At 39.6% G+C, this 18,718-nt stretch overlaps 4 protein-coding genes across 5 annotated transcripts; all 4 read right to left on the bottom strand.

The window, feature by feature from the left end:
• Positions 703-4,070, bottom strand: LOC109712978 (cysteine-rich receptor-like protein kinase 10). The gene is made up of 7 exons (XM_020236868.1): positions 3,904-4,070; positions 3,035-3,163; positions 2,812-2,945; positions 2,281-2,491; positions 1,813-2,050; positions 1,549-1,699; positions 703-1,262 (listed from the first exon to the last, which is right to left on the bottom strand). Exons 2-7 carry the CDS (start codon positions 3,072-3,074, stop codon positions 921-923), a joined length of 1,116 nt encoding a protein of 371 aa, XP_020092457.1. The 5' UTR covers positions 3,075-3,163; positions 3,904-4,070; the 3' UTR covers positions 703-920.
• LOC109713291 (cysteine-rich repeat secretory protein 38-like) lies at positions 3,938-4,870 on the bottom strand. The gene has a single exon (XM_020237294.1). The coding sequence runs from the start codon at positions 4,868-4,870 to the stop codon at positions 3,938-3,940; it is 933 nt and encodes a 310-aa protein (XP_020092883.1).
• LOC109713290 (cysteine-rich receptor-like protein kinase 25) lies at positions 4,981-8,880 on the bottom strand. The gene is made up of 5 exons (XM_020237293.1): positions 8,031-8,880; positions 7,072-7,209; positions 6,850-6,983; positions 6,345-6,555; positions 4,981-5,090 (listed from the first exon to the last, which is right to left on the bottom strand). The coding sequence occupies exons 1-5, from the start codon at positions 8,878-8,880 to the stop codon at positions 5,023-5,025; spliced, it is 1,401 nt and encodes a 466-aa protein (XP_020092882.1). The 3' UTR covers positions 4,981-5,022.
• On the bottom strand, positions 11,070-15,761 carry LOC109712976 (cysteine-rich receptor-like protein kinase 25). Of its 2 annotated transcripts, none has more exons than XM_020236864.1 (7): positions 14,812-15,761; positions 13,412-13,549; positions 13,190-13,323; positions 12,687-12,897; positions 12,195-12,435; positions 11,932-12,082; positions 11,070-11,641 (listed from the first exon to the last, which is right to left on the bottom strand). In XM_020236864.1, exons 1-7 carry the CDS (start codon positions 15,755-15,757, stop codon positions 11,300-11,302), a joined length of 2,163 nt encoding a protein of 720 aa, XP_020092453.1. In that variant the 5' UTR covers positions 15,758-15,761; the 3' UTR covers positions 11,070-11,299. The 2 variants fall into 2 exon arrangements, with proteins under 2 accessions (XP_020092453.1, XP_020092455.1); XM_020236866.1 differs by having other exon boundaries at positions 12,195-12,432; positions 14,812-15,759.

Raw genomic sequence — 18,718 nt, 5'->3', positions numbered from 1 at the left:
AGACTCAACCTACGTACTATGCGGGTCGGCCGAGGAAACAGTAGACCATCTGTTCACCAGGTGTGTTTTTAGCAAGTTCATCTTAGTGTCGGGTGTAGATGGAGTTCAGACTCTAGACATGGAGGATGAGGTTAACCGTGCTTGGGACAGCTGGAGGATTAGGAAGAGCCGAAGAAAGAAAAGGGACTGCCTTACTTATTTAGTCGGTTGCTGGTGGTGCATTTCGAAGGCCAGAAACAACATGATCTTTAGGAAAATCCAACCGAACCCTTAGATGGTTGTCATCACTCTCCGGCAGTTACTGAAGGAGTGGGATTCGGTTCTACCTACTTGAACCTTTTTTTTTTTCTTTTTTCTCTTTTTTTTTTTTTCGAGATTTTAGTTGCCCCACCCTTGTAGCCTAGTTCATTTTTCTAATGAATGAAGCGGGTAGCATGCTACATTTTTTTCAAAAAAAAAAAAAAGAATAGTATCTATATAAACTCACTTTATTTGCATACTTATTTTTATATAATTCTAATATATTAAATATATCTAATTTTATCCATAAATTTATTTTATAAAATTTTACAACTAAATTTAACCATTACTATATAGCTTAATTTAGAACTTTTAAAATAATAATAAAGTGTCGGATAAAAATTGACAAAATTTTTAATATAAACAATGACTAGAAAGAGGGGCTAAAATACAGGAGGCTTTTCATAATTTATTCTATTACGTCTTGCACAGTTAAAAGAGTGATACTGGATAAAATCTTCTTGTTATAGCATTCGAAAGAAGGAAAGTCGCAAAATAAGCAAGCTTACGTAAATCTAGATTCACAACGCCTTTGCTGTTTATTCGGCAACGTAAAAAATCACACTCTTTTGCCACTCGAACTCAGTATATTCGGTTCAATATTCCTCGGCTCCGAGACGCTACCGTGGCTCGAGTTCTGAATTGGAGACGTCGCTCACCGACGCAGCCCTCGTCGTCTTCCGCTGCAGGCCGCCGGATGAATCAGTCTCGATCTCCACCGTGTTGTCTGCAGTTGAGCCATGCAGAATGATGAAAGCAGGGGCCGAGGGGGCGGGGAGGGTGAAGGAGAGGCTGCTGAGCATGAGCACGACGGACGCCATGCTCGGCCGGTTCGACGGGTCCTCCTGGACGCACAGCAGCCCAATGTGGATACATCTCAGCACGTCCTGCAACCGGCACTGCCCTGCGAGACTCAGGTCGAGCACATGGTGTGCAGTCCCTTGGCTCCAGTGCTTCCACACCTATTTAAGAGAGAGCTGTAGTTAGCAGCAGAAAATCACCTCGATTTATTAAGAAAAATTTATCATGACTGGGAGTGTCAAAGCGTGGCTTCAAAAAACGTAGGGCGGTAAAGTAAAAAATTTTCAAAGATTGAAGACTCTTTTTTAAATGTCATGTGGACCTCTAGTAAAAATTTTGGGTTTTTGAAACCTGACTACGTTATTGTCACCGTCTCCGATTTGAATACGGCACCGTAAGTTTAAAATGAATACCTTATCCACCCATTAAGGTATAGAGAATGCTTACATAGGATAGAACGTCTTCTGAATGAATACTTTCTTGAGGGCGAGAGTTTCTTCGTCCAGTCACAATCTCCAAAAGCAACACGCCATAACTAAAAACATCTGATTTTGTTGAGAAATGTCCGTGAATTATATACTCTGGTGCCATATATCCGCTGTAATTAACAACCAAGTTTTAAGCATTAACATTATATGAGAATCTCGTTGGGAGAGAAACTCTAGTAAATCTTTTTTTCTTTATTGAGTTTTGGGTGTAGAATGTGCTTACTATGTTCCCGCGATCCGACTCGTACTTCCTTCACTTGCATTGACGTCGAAGAGCTTTGCGAGACCAAAGTCGGAGATTTTAGGTGTCATGAAGGCATCCAGCAAGATGTTACTCGCTTTCAGGTCGCGGTGAACTATCTTTAGCCTCGAATCTTCGTGGAGATAGAGAAGTCCTCGACTGATCCCTTCGATGATCCTGAACCGTATGACCCATTCTAATTGTTCGCGCCTCACAGGATCTGCTTTGTTTGAGTAACATAGTGTTACATATATGGCATTTCTTAATTAATCACTACAATTAATCATAACATTTTCATTCTACAGATAATTTCACAGCCCTAAAAAATAAGGAAACCTGTTTTAGAAGCCAAAATGACTTGCGAAAAATGTATCCAAGTGACTAAGACAAGAAAAAAAGAGTACTTCTATTGAATGGAGGCTACTGCAACTATGTTGTGATGAGCCATACCAAAGAGAAACTTATCAAGGCTTGTGTTGGGCAGGTATTCATAGACAAGAAGCTTTTCTTGCTCTTCTAAGCAGCAACCAAGTAGCCTCACCAGATTTCTATGCTGAAGCTTTGCTACAAGCACCACCTCATTTTTCAGCTCAACAAGCCCCTGTACCGAGCTCATTGAGAGTCTCTTCACTGCTATTTCCTGCCCATCTTGTAGTATACCCTGTTTTCAGTGTCATTTACAAATTTTTTAAAAAATATTTTATAGTATTATAAGCTTTTTTTAAAAAATAATTATTAATATATATTATCAGAGCAAGAGGTACTCAGTCAATTAAAAAGGCTTAAGCTCAGATATGAAAGAGAATGTTGGATACAAAATATTAAAATACTGTTTTCAAACTGCTAAAACTTTGGTTAGTAGTTCTTAACATTTAGAACATTGAGTAGAGAAAAGGAAACTGATAAATAAGCTAAATATATTTTCTTTTGTAGATTAGGTTGAAAATGTTAACTTGGAGCGCTTAGGAGTGGAGAATTCACCTTATACACTGGTCCAAATCCACCTTCTCCTAACTTATTTGCCTCTGAGAAGTTACTTGTGGCAGCTCGTATTGTGGCCAAATCGAACAATAGAGATTCCGCGCGTCTAATTTCCTGGTCATCTCCTCCATTTGCTTCATGAAGAGCAGGATCTTAGTACATAAATGAAATTTTATGTTTCACTGTGTATGTTGAATTATATACAGTTGTGTGTGGAACTTACTGATCGGAGCATTTCTAACTGGTTTTCTTTGTTTCTTCATGCAAAGAGAGATAGCGGAGAGGAGCAACAACGCAGTAGCAACCACAGAACTGGCGACAATAATAATTGTCTTTGTAGTTCCATTAATTCCTGCACAAAAAGTAAGTGACCCTACTTAGTTCTCGAAATCCAACAGAAGGAAATTTTAGATTCAATTCATTCATATAATGTGTTTTCTTTTCCTTTAACATGTAATATCAATGCAAGTCGAATTATTAGTCTTTTTAGAAAAACAGAGTCAAATTATTTAAAATCAAATCAACCAAAATGAGTCAGTTCGTTCCGGTAACTAACAAAACTTCCATTTGCATATATACGCTTATAACTTCTAAAATTTGCACAGTTGTTACCCACCATATCTATTCAGTTAGTTAAGAACTTTGATGATTGGTATCTAAAATTTCAAATTTGAAGTTAGTTGGCTCACATTTCAAATTGAATTCACCGTAAACAAAGTCTTTCAAATGAAATTTTTTCTTTTTTTTTTTTTAGTACCACGTTGAAGATCATATTGTTTACATTGTACTCTAAAAAGTTAAGCTGTTAGAGAACGATGTTTATATAATTTTATATTTAATACTCCTCTTCACGTCTGGGCTTGAGTGGATTTGAATTAAAAGAAAAAAAATTTATTATACTAGGAGCATGATATAACTTGAACTCAGGACCTCCTATTTTCATACCATATAAAATAACCGTTGTACTCTTAAAGCTTAAGCTATTAGAGAATAATGTTTAAATATTTTTATATTTAATATACATTCAAAGCAACGGTGGATGACTCTCGCAAGCAACGAAGGGTCCAAAAAACGTCCGGCAATTCTACCTACCTCACGTGAGTTGATGTGATCCCCCACACGCCTGTCAATTGGAATTTCCTACGACCCCCCAATAGCAAATCCCACAGTGGGGAGAGTCAACGAGGGAAAGAGACTTTGACTTACCTCCGGTATCCTTACCCCTCGTTTGACTGCCGCCCTTGCCCGTATTCTGAACCGACCCTGCCGGCCGTGGCGGCGTCACCGTGCTCGTCCCATTTGATTGCGGAGTAGGCGGCGCCGCCAATTTATAAAACGGAGCCGACTCAAATTGGACGACACAATTCTTTCCGAAAATCCTCCCGCCCATCTTCGTGCTGCAGCACTGAGGGATTCTCCCGATGTTGGTCATCAAACACTCATAGCAGTCGGCCGGCGACAGATCCCACGTGCACTGCGCCAGCCCATATATGTTATTAAAGCTCGTAAATTTTACCTCCCCCACCGCGAATAACGGTGGCCGCCCCAACCCGTAGGCCGCTTTCGTGGCCAAGTTATTCATCAGCTGCCCGAGCTGGTCATCGAACTGCTGCGGATCCGTGACGTTCTGCCCGTCCCACATGTATTCCCAGAACGAGCTGTCGGCGATGCCAAAGAAGCTATTGTTGGAGTAGCGCAGCATGCAGTTGTCGTACCATAGGGTGTTCGACATGCCGCGCGGGCACTTTGCGACAGCGTCTTGTGCGGCGGTAGTCAAGCAGGCGTTGCAGTCGGCAGAGGAGACGTCGCCGCGGCATAACGCAAGGCCGTAGACTTGGTCGGCACCATTTCGACCGACCGTGGTGTTGTAGAAGCCGGACGGGGCGGCGGCGGAGGGAAGGGAAGACAGGAGGAGGTTGAGGTTCGACTGGAAGGTGCTGTTCGCCGTGTAGTTCGCTTCGGTGGGGCAGTTGACATAGATGGGCTGGGATTTGGATGTGGGGGTGTGGAGGAGAATGAGGAGGGAGCAGAGGAGGTAGGGGAGAGGGAGAGGCTCCATAGTTTTCTACTTTTCTCACGAGTAAGAAGGATTAAGGATATTGGTATATGGGATTACTTTGTGAAGGAAACGACAGTAAATGGATATATGAAAATAATGGCCTTGTAGAAATGTATCTGCCGTCCGGGTGGGACCTCGTTGACTGTTGACCTTCAAACAATCCCGCAGAAGTGGGTAGAAGTGTACGACTCCCCCCACAAGAGAGAATCCCCTGTGTTACCTGCAGAGGGATGGGTATTTTCTACTCCTGAATGAGAGGAATCTAAAATTTTGTTTTATAATTTTCAAATTGCCCTCGATATAATTTGTATTATAAATTTAAATTTACATTTAAATTTTGATTTCAAACTTAAATTTAAATATATATTTTGAATTCAATATTCAAATTCTAAATTCTCATTTTGAATTTAAATTTGAAATTTAAAGTTTGATTTTGGATCCGAATTTTAAATTCTGATATAGATTTTGTTACTCGAATTTCCAATTCAAATTTTAAATTTAATTTTAAATTTAAATTTTAAATTCAAATTTAGATATTGAATTTGAATTTCAAATTCAATTTCATATTTACTTTCGAATTTCAAATTTAAAATCTTAGTTTAAATTGTACTTCAAATTTAAAATTCAAAATTGAATTCAAAATTTAAATTCAAATATAAATATTAAAATTTAAAATCTACATTTAAATTCTGACTTTAAAATTTTAAATTTTCAAATTCAAATTTTAATTCAAATTTTAAGATGAAATTCATATTTGGAATTCAAATTTTAAGTTAAAATGGTAATATATAAGTAAAACAAGTTTTAATTATAGGGTAATTGTGCAAAACAAGTTTCAAGTTTTAAGTACAGTGTAACTAGCTTACTGGAGTTTTAGGGCTTGTTTGGTTCAAGGGTGGAATTGGAATGGATAATAGAATGGGAATGAATTGGAATGGTAATTGGAATGACCCACTACTTCAAGACGTTTGATTTATTTGTGGATTGGGAATTGAAATGAGTTATTCACATTTCATTGCTTGGTTCGTACAAACTAAAAAAATTATAGGATATTATAATACTAATTTTACTCTCAAATATAAATTTATATTATTTAAAATTTATGAAAAATATAATACTATTCTCTAATAAGAAAAGATTCAGGAAGATGGCTCGGGCTGTAGCTACTCAGTTGCAGAAGAGAAGTCAGGTGTAATCTTCTCTTATTTAATGAATCTTATTTTACTTGCATATTTTTCATTTTTATGATTATATCAGCTTTTGCTGAGGAGACGGGTTTATGGTAAAAATCAAATTTGACGCTTCCGTTGCGGAATCTCAACAATCGGTACCGAATCTACAGCAGTCGGTATCGGAACAGGTTGTGGATTTATAAGATCCGGTACCGAGACGAGTACCGGATTCCCAACAGAATGAAGGCTACTTCAAATCAAGTAGCAATGCGAATAAACAATTATGCTGTGATGAGCCATACCGAAGAGAAACTTATCAAGACTTGTGTTGGGCAGGTACTCATAGATAAGAAGCTTTTCTTGCTCTTCCAAGCAGCAACCAATTAGCCTCACCAGATTCCTGTGCTGAAGCTTTGCTACAAGCACCACTTCATTTTTCAGCTCAACAAGCCCCTGTACCGAGCTCACTGAGAGCCTCTTCACTGCTATTTGCTGCCCATCTTGTAGTATGCCCTGTTTTCAGTGTCATATACAAATGTTAACAAATTTATTTTATAGTATTATAAGTTTTTAGAAACAAATAATTACTAATATATATTATCAGAATAAGAGGTCCTGAGTTAATAATAAAGTCTCGAGCCAAGATATGAAAGAAAATGTTCAATACCAAATATAAAAATACAGATTTCTAGCTGTTAAAACTTCTAGAGGCTAGTAGTTCTTAACATTCAGTGACACATAAGCTAAATATATTGTCTTTTGCAGATTAATTAATTGAATTGGAGCACTTAAGAGTGGAGAATTCACCTTATACACTGGTCCAAATCCACCTTCCCCTAACTTATTTGCCTCTGAGAAGTTGCTTGTGGCAGCTCTTATTGTGGCAAAATCAAACAACAGAGATTCCGCGCTTCTAATTTCCTGCTCATCTCCTCCATTTGCTTCATGAAGAGCAGGATCTTAGTACATAAATGAATTTTTATGTTATCTGTGTGTGTTGAATTAAATATAGTTATGTGTGGAACTTACTGATCAGAGCATTTCTAACTCGTTTTCTTTGTTTCTTTCTTATTCTCAGGCAGAGAAAGATAGCAGACAGGAGCAACAATGCAGCAGCAACCACAGAAATGGCAACAACAATAATTGTCTTTGTAGTTCCATTAATTCCTGCACCAAGAGGTAAGTGATCCTACTTAGTTCTCAAAATCAAACAAAAGGGAATTTAAGATTGAATTCAATATTCATTTAATCTGTTTTTCTTTTCCTTTAACACGTAATATCAAAGCAAGTCGGATTATTAATCTTTTTTTTAGAAAAAAAGAAAGAGTCAAATTATTAATAAGTCGAATCAAGCAAAATGAGTCGGTTCCTTCTGGTAACAAACATAGCTTTCCATGTGTGTATATATTTATAGATATGTTTATGACTTCTAACTTTTTCATATTTGTTGCCAATCGTGTCTTCTACAGCTAGCTAAAAATTTAATAATTGATATATTAGAGTTCACGTTTGAAACTAGTTACTTTATATTTCTAGTTACGTTAATTTTTAAGAAAATGAACAAAGTCCTTGCAAAGATTATTTTTCTCTACCAAATCGAAGACCATACTGTTTACTTTGAAAGCAACATCCCTTCGCTAGCGGACGACTCTCGCACGCAACACGAGGGGCAAAAAAGTCCTGCAATTCTTAACAAGCCCCTCTAAACTAATTGTACTAATTGTACCATTAGATCTAAACACAAGATAAATTATACGGTTTAAGATTTGATTAGATTGAAACAGATCGTTAAATCTAGACACGCAAGATAAATCATACAGTTTATTAAATTGTGATAGTAAAACTTTGCTGAGGAGTTTCTTAACAAAATCACGCATGCTTATAAAACTATCCACGGCCACGTGCAATTAATGCGATGCCGCATACCTATGAATAGAAGCAAATCCCGCACATCGGAAAGTCAACGACGGAAAAAGACTTTGACTTACCTCCGCTACCCTTACCGCCCGTTTGACTGCTTCCGTTACCCGTGTTCTGACTCGACCCTGCCGGTGGCGGTAGCGGCGGCGGCGGTGCGATCGCCGCGTTCTCGACGGCCGACAAATTATAAAACGGATAAACTTCAAACCGGATGGTGCAAGTCTCTCCTAGTATCCTCCCGCCTTGCTTCGTGCCGCAGCAGGCCGGGATGTTACCGATGTAAGTCGTCAAGCACCCGTAGCAGCCGTCCGGCGTCTGGTCCCTCGTGCACTGCACCGTCGCGTATATATTCAAAAAGTTCGTGAAGTTGGCTTTTCCTGCCGCGAACATCGGCGGCCGCCCCGACCCGTAGGCCGCTTCCGTGGCCAAATTGTTCATCAGGTGCCCCAGCTGGTCGTCAAATAGCTGCAGATCCGTGACGTTCTGCATGTTCCACATGTACAACTGAGCCGAGCTGTCGGCGATGCCAAAGAAGCTATAGTTGGAGTAGCGCAGCATGCATTTGTCATACCACAGGGTGTTCGACATGCCGCGCGGGCACTTTGCGACAGCGTCTTGCGCGGCCGTAGTCAGGCAGGTGTTGCATTCGGCAGAGGAGACGTCGCCGCGGCATAACGCGAGGCCGTAGACTTGGTCGGCGCCGCTTGGACCGACCGTGGTGTTGTAGAAGCCGGACGGGGCGGCGGCGGAGGGGAGGGAAGACAGGAGGAGGTTGAGGTTCGACTGGAAGGTGCTGTTCGCCGTGTAGTTCGCGTCGGTGGGGCAGTTGATAGAGAGGGGGTCCGATTTGGATGTGGGGGCGTGGAGGAGAATGAGGAGGGGGGAGCAGAGGAGGATCGGGAGAGGGAGAGACTCCATAGTTTTTTTTACTTTTCTCGCGAGTAAGAAGGAATGACATTGGTATATGCACGAGATTACGTTGGATATATGAAAATAATGGCCTTGACATGTTTCTGCGGTCCTGTTTGTTCGTTGATTCCGCGTGAAATGGGCCGTGAGTGCTGTGGGTGGGACCTCGTTGACTGTTGACCTTCAAACAATCCCGCAGAAGTGTAGAACTCCCCACAAGAGAGAATCCTGTGTTACCGTGCAAGAGGGATCGGTATTTTCTACTCCTGAGTCCTGAATGAGAGAGAGAATGAGAGGAATCTAAAATTTTTTTGTTTTATAATTTTCAAATTGCCCTCGATATAATTTGTATTATAAATTTAAATTTATATTAAAATTTCGATTTCAAATTTAAATATAAATATAGATTTTGAATTCAATATTCAAATTCTAAATTCTCATTTTGAATTAAAATTTAAAATTTAAAATTTGATTTTAAATGTAAACACACAAAATTTTAAGTATGGGTCTACTTGTGGAAAATTATATATATTACTATCTACATTACTAAAATTATACTCTTATTAAACCGAACATAGCAATTTTATAATCCTAATTACCATACGTACTAGATAGCGTTTTCATAAAAATAAATATCTCACATTTATGTCTTTTTGATATACGCAAATCTTTTAACGTTATGAATTACATNAATAAATATCTCACATTTATGTCTTTTTGATATGCGCAAATCTTTTAACGTTATGAATTACATTGAATAAATTAAATTCTAATTTTGATGCTGTTTTTTTTTTTTTTTTGAGAGAGAGAAAGGTAGCAAGCTACCCGCTTCATTCATTAGCCAAATAAACTAGGCATACATAGATGGAAGCAGCGAAGGCTTCCGAAAAAATAGGAAAAACAGAAAAAAGACAGGAAACGGAAAAAATAGTAGGCGACTGTTCAGGGTGAAAGAGAGCGGAGGCCTGGTTCGGAGAGCGTGGAGCGTCAATCAGCGAAGCTCAATCCATGAGTTCAGAAGTAGGCTGACACGTTTCAGAGAGTGGGAGGGGGAGGCTAGTTTCTCCTTGAAGATGATATTGTTCCGCTTGGCCTAAACCACCCACTAGGTGGCGGACAACGAGGTCAGACAGCTAACCCTTTCAAGCTTGTCGGAAACGGTAGTGGCCATATGCCAGAGGTTACGGACGTCCTCCGAAGGTTGTAGAAGTGGTTCCGAGCTGTGTGTGCTATGGAGCAGAAATTTGACGAAAACGCAATTGTGTAAGAGGTGGTCACAGCTTTCCGTACCTACGGCACAGAAGACGCAGTGGGGCTCCACGACCAATCCGCGGTGAAGGAGTCTGTCAGTAGGGTGTCTCTTTCGAAGTAGTAGTCAAGTAAAGATTTTGATCTTTAAAGAAATTTTTTTTTGAGAATAGATCTTTAAAGGAATTTTTAGCTTCCAGATGTACGAGCAGCGCATTGGGTCGATCAATCCAGTAAACGAGAGGAACAAGTATAAGAATTTGACAGAGAACTTTTGATGTGCAGTCCATCGCCAGCTAACAGAGTCCGAACCAATATTGGGGGAGGCGGTAAGGAGGCATTCCTTGAACGTCGACAACTGTCGATTCCCGTCTGGAAAGTTTGACGCCGCAAAACCGCTACAAATGAAACACCATCTCCAACCATTAGAATTCCAGCACTGGGACACTCTTATATCTTTCTTAGTCACTGAATCAAAGATGCGGGGGAACAGAATGCGGAGGGAGGTTTCCTCGATCCAGATGTCGGACCAGAGTCTGATATTTCCACCATCCCCAAGCCTGTAGGTTAAACCGCATTTGAACACCTCTCTGTAGCGCAGCATCTGTCTTCTTGGAGGTCTATGAAGAGTCAATTTTGATGCTGTTGTGGTAGGTTTTAACACATATATATCGAGCACGACGCACTGGTTACGTGTATTAATTTCTCAAAAAAAAGAGAATAGTATCTATAACTCACTTTATTTGCAAACTTATTTTTATATAATTCTAATATATATTAAATATATCTAATTTTATCCATAAATTTATTTTATAAAATTTTACAACTAAATTTAACCATTACTATATAGCTTTAGATCTTTTAAAATTATAATAAAGTGTCGGATAAAAATTGACAAAATTTTTAAATATAAACAATGACTGTACAAAAGGGGCTAAAATACAAGAGGCTTTTCATAATTTATTTTATTACATCTTGCATAGTTAAAAGAGAGATACTGAACAAAATCTTCTTGCCATAGCATTCGAAAGAAGGAAAGTCACAAAAATAAGCAAGCTTACGTAAATCTAGCTAGATTTACAACGCCTTTGCTGTTTATTCGGCAACGTAAAAAATCACACTCTTTTGCCACTCGAATTCAGTATATTAATTCTGTTCAATATTCCTCAGCTCCGAGACGCTATCGTGGCTCGAGTTCTGAAATGGAGACTTTGTTCACCGACGCAGCTCTCGTCGTCCTCCGCTGCAGCCCGCTGGATGCATCAGTCTCGATCTCCACCGTGTTTTCTGCAGTTGAGCCATGCAGAATGACGAAAGCAGGGGCCGAGGGGGCGGGGAGGGTGAAGGAGAGGCTGCTGAGCATGAGCACGACGGACGCCATGCTCGGCCGGTTCGACGGGTCGTCCTGGACGCACAGCAGCCCAATGTGGATGCATCTCAGCACGTCCTGCAACCGACACTGCCCCGCGAGACTCGGGTCGAGCACCTCGTGTGCAGTCCCTTCGGTCCAGTGCTTCCACACCTATTTAAGAAAGAGCAATATATAGTTAGCAGTAGAAAATTACCTCGATTTGTTAAGAAAAATTCATCGTGACTGGGAGCGTCAAAGCGTGGCTTCAAAAAACGTAGGGGGGTAAAGTAAAAATTTTCAAAGATTGAATACTCTTTTTTTAAATGTCATGTGGACCTCTAGTAAAAATTTTGGGTTTTTGAAACCTGACTATATTATTGTCACCGTCTCCGATTTGAATCCGGGACAGTAAATTTAAAATGAATACCTTATCCACCTATTAAGGTATAGAGAATGCTTACATAGGATAGAACGTCTTCTGAATGAATAGTTTCTTGAGAGCGAGCGTTTCTTCGTCCAGTCACAATCTCCAAAAGCAACACGCCATAACTAAAAACATCTGATTTTGTTGAGAAATGTCCATGAATTACATACTCCGGTGCCATATATCCGCTGCAATTAACAACAAGTTTTAAGCATCAACATTATATGAGAATCTCGTTGGGAGAGAAACTCTAGTAAATCTTTTATTCTTTATTGAGTTTTGGGTGTAGAATGTGCTTACTATGTTCCTGCGATCCGACTTGTGTTTCCTTCACTCGTGTCGATGTCAAAGAGCTTTGCGAGACCGAAGTCGGAGATTTTAGGGGTCATAAAAGCATCCAACAAGATGTTGCTCGCTTTCAGATCACGGTGAACTATCTTTAACCTCGAATCTTCGTGGAGATAGAGAAGTCCTCGGCTAATCCCTTCGATGATCTTGTACCGTACTATCCAATCTAATTGTTCGCGCCTCACAGGATCTGCTTCATTTGAGTAAAATAGTGTTATATATATATGGCATTTCTCAGTTAGCTATAACAGTTAATAACAACATTTAAATCATACAGATAATTTCACATCCCTAAAAAGAAGGAAACCTATTTTAGAAGCAAAATTGACTTTACGACAAATGTATCAAAGTGGCCAAAACAAGTAAAAGAGTACTTCATTGAATGAAGGTAACTTCAAATCAAGTAGCAATGTGAATAAACAATTATGCTGTGATGAGCTATACCAAAGAGAAACTTATCAAGGCTTGTGTTGGGCAGGTACTCATAGATAAGAAGCTTTTCTTGCTCTTCCAAGCAGCAACCAATTAGCCTCACCAGATTCCTATGCTGAAGTTTTGCCACAAGCACCACTTCATTTTTCAGCTCGACAAGCCCCTGTACTGAGCTCATTGAGAGCCTCTTCACTGCAATTTCTTGCCCATCGTGTAACATCCCCTGTTTTCAGTGTTATATGCAAATGTTAAAAAATTTATCTTATAGTATTATAAGTTTGTAGAAATAAATAGTTATTAATATATATTACCAGAATAAGAGGTCTGAGTTAATTAAAAAGTCTCGAGCCAAGACATGAAAGAAAATGTTCGATACCAAATATAAAAATACAGTTTTCTAGCTGTTAATACTTTTAGAGGCTAGTAGTTCTTAACATGCAGAACACATAAGCTAAATATATTGTCTTTTGCAGATTAATTAATTGAATTGGAGCACTTAAGAGTTGAGAATTCACCTTATACACTGGTCCAAATCCACCTTCTCCTAACTTATTTGCCTCTGAGAAGTTGCTTGTGGCAGCTCGTATTGTTGCCAAATCGAACAATAGAGATTCCGCGCTTCTAATTTCCTGGTCATCTCCTCCATTTACTTCATGAAGAGCAGTATCTTAGTACAAAAATGAATTTTTATGTTCAGTGTGTGTGTTGAATCAAATATAGTTATGTGTGGAACTTACTCATCAGAGCATTTCTAACTGGTTTTCTTTGTTTCTTTCTTATTCTCAGGCAGAGAAAGATAGCAGAGAGGAGCAACAATGCAGCAGCAACCACAGAAATGGCAACAATAATAATTGTCTTTGTAGTTCCATTAATTCCTGCACCAAGAGTAAGTGATCCTACTTAGTTCTCGAAATCAAACGAAAGTTTGAATTCATTCATTTAATCTGTTTTCTTTCCCTTTAACATGTAATATCAAAGCGAGTTGAATCATTAATCTTTTCAGAGAAAAAAAAGAGTCGATTTATTAATAAGCCATATCAAGCAAAATGAGTCAGTTTGTTTTGGTAACTAACAACACCTTCCATTAGCTTATATATGCTTATTACTTCCAACTTTTTCACATTTGTTGCCAACCGTAGTATCTAATACAGTTGGCTAAAAATTTAATAATTGATACCTGAGAGTTTACATTTGAACTTAATTACTTTACATTTCTAATTACGTTAATTTTTATGAAAATGAATAAGGTTCTTGCAAATATTATTTTTCTATGCCAAGTTGAAGACCATATAGTTTACTTTGAAAGCAACATCCCTTCGTTAGTGGACGATTCTCACACGCAACATGATGGTGAAAAAAGTCCTTCAATTTTAAATTTCTGTAGAGCACCACATTCTAAATTCGCTGTACTATTTGGTGTGAAGGTTTGACTAGATTGGAACATATCGTTAAATCCAGGCACAAAATAAATTACAGAATTTAAGATTTGCAAATAGGGTATATCCCTGTTTAATAAAAAAAAAAGAATTTAAGATTTGATTAGATTGAAATAGGTCATTAAATTTAGACACGAGATAAAGCACACAGTTTACCACATTATCTTTGGTAAAACTTTGTTGCGGAGCTTCTCAACGAAGTCACGCATGCTTTATCCACCCCACCTAAGGATGCAAACGGGGCGGATCCGGGGGCGGGAGAGTTCCCCCACCTCCCGCTCCATTTCTTATTTGGGCGGGGTGGATTCGGGGCGGATTATTTTTCATTTTATTTTTGGCTCTCACTTACCGCTCCATTCGGGGCGGATCGGGACGGGAGCGGGACGGGAGCGGATTTTTAACGGATCGAGATAGATTGAAGGAAGAAAAGAGTCTCCCGCCTCCCGCTCCATTTACTTGACGGATCGGGGCGGATTCGGGACGGGTTATATTTTTCTATATTTTTTGTTCCCACTTACCACCCCATTCGGGGCGGATCGAGGCGGAGCTCCACCAACCCGGATCCATTTGCATCCCTAACCCCACCTCGAATTAATGTGACGGTGCACACCTACGAACAGAAGAGGTTTCCTACAGCCGCCCGGTACAGCGAGCAAATCCCCACAGAAGAAAGTCAACGCGGGAGAAGGACTTTGACTTACCTCCGGTTCCCTTACCGCCCGTTTGACTGCTGCCATTACCCGTATTCTGACCCAACCGTGCCGGCGGCGATGGCGTCGTCGTGCTCGTCCCATTTGATTGCGGCATCGGCGGCGGCGCCTCGTTCCCGGATGGCGCCAAATTATAAAACGGAGCCGACTCAAACCGGACGATACAATTCTCTCCTTCAATCCTCCCGCCGATCTTCGTGCTGCAGCACTGCGGGATGCTCCCGATGTAACTCGACAAGCACCCATAGCAGCCCGTCGGCGACAGATCCCTCGTGCACTGCACCAGCCCGTATATGTTATTAAAGCTCGTAAAGTTGACCTCCCCCACCGCGAATAACGGCGGCCGCCCCGACCCATAGGCTGCTTTCATGGCCAAGCTCTTCATCAGCTGCCCGAGCTGGTCATCGAACAGCTGCGGATCCGTGACGTTCTGCACGTTCGACAAGTATACTAGGGGCGAGCTGTCGGCGATGCCAAAGAAGCTATTGTTGGAGTAGCGCAGCATGCAGTCGTCGTACCACAGGGTGCTCGACATGCCGCGCGGGCACTTTGCGACAGCGTCTTGCGCGGCTCTAGTCAAACAGGCGTTGCAGTCGGCAGAGGAGACGTCGCCGCGGCATAACGCGAGGCCGTAGACTTGGTCGGCGCCGCTTCGACCGACCGAGATGTTGTAGAAGCCGGAGGGGGCGGCTTCAGAGGGGAGGGAAGACAGGAGGAGGTTGAGGTTCGACTGGAAGATGCTGTTCGCCGTGTAGTTCGCGTTGGTGGGGCAGTTGATGTAGAAGGTGCTGGATTTGGATGTTGGGGTGTGGAGGAGAATGAGGAGGAGGGAGCAGAGGAGGAAGGGGAGTGGGAGAGGTTCCATAGTTTTCTCACAATCAAGTAGGAGGGGATTATTAATGATATTGAAAGATAGGGATGTAAGATAGGGATACATAAAGGAAATAATGAGACAATAGTTCAGCATTTAATAAATGGATAGTTGAAAATGGCCTCGACCTGTGTGTTTGATCCTGTTTTGTTGATCTTTTGATTCCGCGTCAGATGGGCCATGAGTGATGTGGCGTCGACCTTGTTGACTCAGACGATGAGTTGACGGCTCGAAGCCAACTAAAACGCGCCAAAAAAAAAAAAAAAAAAAAAAAGATCGACCCTAGTTTTTACAACACATTAAATTAATATAACTAGTTTTAATGCATCGAATGAGCACAAATTTAATTTTTTTTAAGATAATATAACAGTATTTAGCTAAACATACTAAGTAATTAATTTGGTAATATTGGATTTACTTGGGAATGAGATTCATCTCAAAATACTAATCTCATTCTTTTGAGGGAGGGTGGATATCCTCATATTAATGGATTAGGATAATAATAATATGTCTAATCTCTTTCTTTCTTCCTATCCGCCGGTTAGTTGGTATTATTTTTTTTTATACTCTAATCTTATATCTCTCTCTAAACTTCAACTTTTTTCTCTCTCTAAGCTAAGCTCTCTCCCCCCCTCTTTTTCTAAAATCTCAACTCTCTCACTCCCTCTAATATCGACTCTATTTCTCTTCTTATTTATTTAATTATACTCTCTCTTTCTAACCTATGTTCTCTCTCTCTTTTTTTCTAAAAAAATGTTGAAATTTTTGATAGCATTATATAAAATTAATTAAAAAAAATAAATAAATTGTATATTTTTTATAATATTAAATAACATAATTAAATAATATGATCGTGCGAACAAAACACGGAAATATCATATTCTTAGTAATAGGATGAATAGAAATAAGATTCTCGGATATCTTTTACTCCTAATAATCTTTCATAGTGCGAACCAAATACGCCCTTAGATTAATATCTAATGACAGAAAATTTTAGTTATGTCTGCACACGAACTCGCGCTGCATCCAAATCTAACATCCCATGCCTACTCTACACCCATGTTAAGTTTCCCGTACGGCACATACCAATGAGTTCTTAGCTTAATCTATCGCTGTAGCCAATTTGCAATTTTTTCAGCTATTTTAGTTGTTTGTACCTAATTACCATATTTAGATAGTGACTTTGAAAGCTTAAAAACAGGATTAAACTAACTATGTATTGTAGAAATCAATGTTCATTGAGTCGACTCAATATAGTCTATGTTGGATCAAGGTGAAATTATGTTCTCTACAGTGGAGCGTCTAAGATTTGAGTTACTGGATGCTTGTTCCAGAATTTGGGTTGGCTTGTAGGACAAGCCGATTGGTTGGAACCGACCGGTCAGAACTACGTTCGCCCAAACTTCCAATCGGTCAGATGGGTGATCCGTTTGGTCGGATTGGACGGTCCGATTGCTCTGAAACTAATTTACAACTAATCCCATCGCTCGGATGGATTTGGTATATAAGCCGATCAATTGGATTTGGGGATCTGACCGATCAGATTCGGCAGCCCGAGTCGGTATCGAACCTGAAAATTTTTGTGGCTGTATATATATATATATATATATATATATGGGATCATATACACCCCTGATCAAGACCTTTCGAAAGGTTCTTTCAGAAAGTTTCACTATAATTTTTTTTTTTTAGAAAAAAATAGTACGTTATTCGTTTCATTTATTAGACTGATAAACTAAGCTACAGGAGTGAGACATCCGGAGCCTCGAGAAAAAAAAACAGTTAAGCTTCTACTTTGCTCGGAAAAAGTGATCCCAGAACTTCAACAACTGTTTAAGCTTGTGAACTGCTAACATTGGGTCCGGCTGGATTTTTTTAAAAATCGAATCGTTCCTGACCTTTTATATGACCTATCAGCAGGCTACTAATTCAGATAGACTATTGCTCGTAGTCTGAAATCCTTTCCTACCCATCTACCTATCCAGGACGGAGTTTACGTCGTCTCCCAAGTCCCTAGCCCGAACACCCTCCACACCCATCACCAGAATGAACTTGATGAATATGCACAGTATTAACAAGTGATCCAGTGTCTGAATTTTTTGAGAAAAAAATTCAGTATGAATACGCACAGTATGAATACGCACAGTATTAACAAGTGATCCAGTGTCTGAATTTTTTGAGAAAAAAAATTCAGTATGAATACGCACAGTATGAATACGCACAGTATTAACAAGTGATCCAGTGTCTGAATTTTTTAAGAAAAAAAATTCAGTATGAATACGCACAGTATGAATACACACAGTATTAACAAGTGATCCAGTGTCTGAATTTTTTGAGAAAAAAAATTCAGTATGAATACGTACAGTATGAATACGCACAGTATGAACAAGTGATCCAGTGTCTGAATTTTAGTTGAGAAAAAAAACATGTGAAAGTCCTAGAGAGAGATTTCTTATAACCAATCTATTTCTTGTATCTTGTGCCGTGAAATAATCAAAGAACGTATTGGGAAGATCTTGTCCGTGGCCGTAAGTTGATATATTGCTAGTCGAAGTATATAAATTTCTTGTATTGTTGTCTTTTCTTGTTATTTCTTTCTATTGCTTGTTTACCATAGTGCTTGTTTTCTTCAATTGTTCTATTAGTCTAAATTTTTAAAGCTGATAGTAGGCATAAAATAGGAGAAACGAATTGCGTTGCAATCAAAATCACACTTAAAAAATCTGACTTACCGCCGCTATTTGTCGCATTTCCTGTTGTATTACTTCCTTTTTTCAGAGGGCTCGCCTTGGGTGGTGCAGTTGTATTCGCTTCCGGCAGCAGTGGTGCCGCCATGTTTTGCACTGCCGACACATTATAAAACTGATACAACTCGTATCGGATGAGACAGTTGCTTCCAAACACCCTCCCACACATGATTCTAGCATCTGATTATTGTATAAGCTACTATAATTGTACATTTCTTACTCTGAAACTTGTATCTTTGTATTTATATATGTAAGAATCAAATGCCGTAATATATTGAGA

This window comes from Ananas comosus, linkage group 7 (genome assembly GCF_001540865.1).
Source record: "Ananas comosus cultivar F153 linkage group 7, ASM154086v1, whole genome shotgun sequence".
In the NCBI taxonomy this organism is placed as follows: Eukaryota; Viridiplantae; Streptophyta; class Magnoliopsida; order Poales; family Bromeliaceae; genus Ananas; species Ananas comosus.
This window is presented reverse-complemented; position numbering and strand designations above follow the sequence as displayed.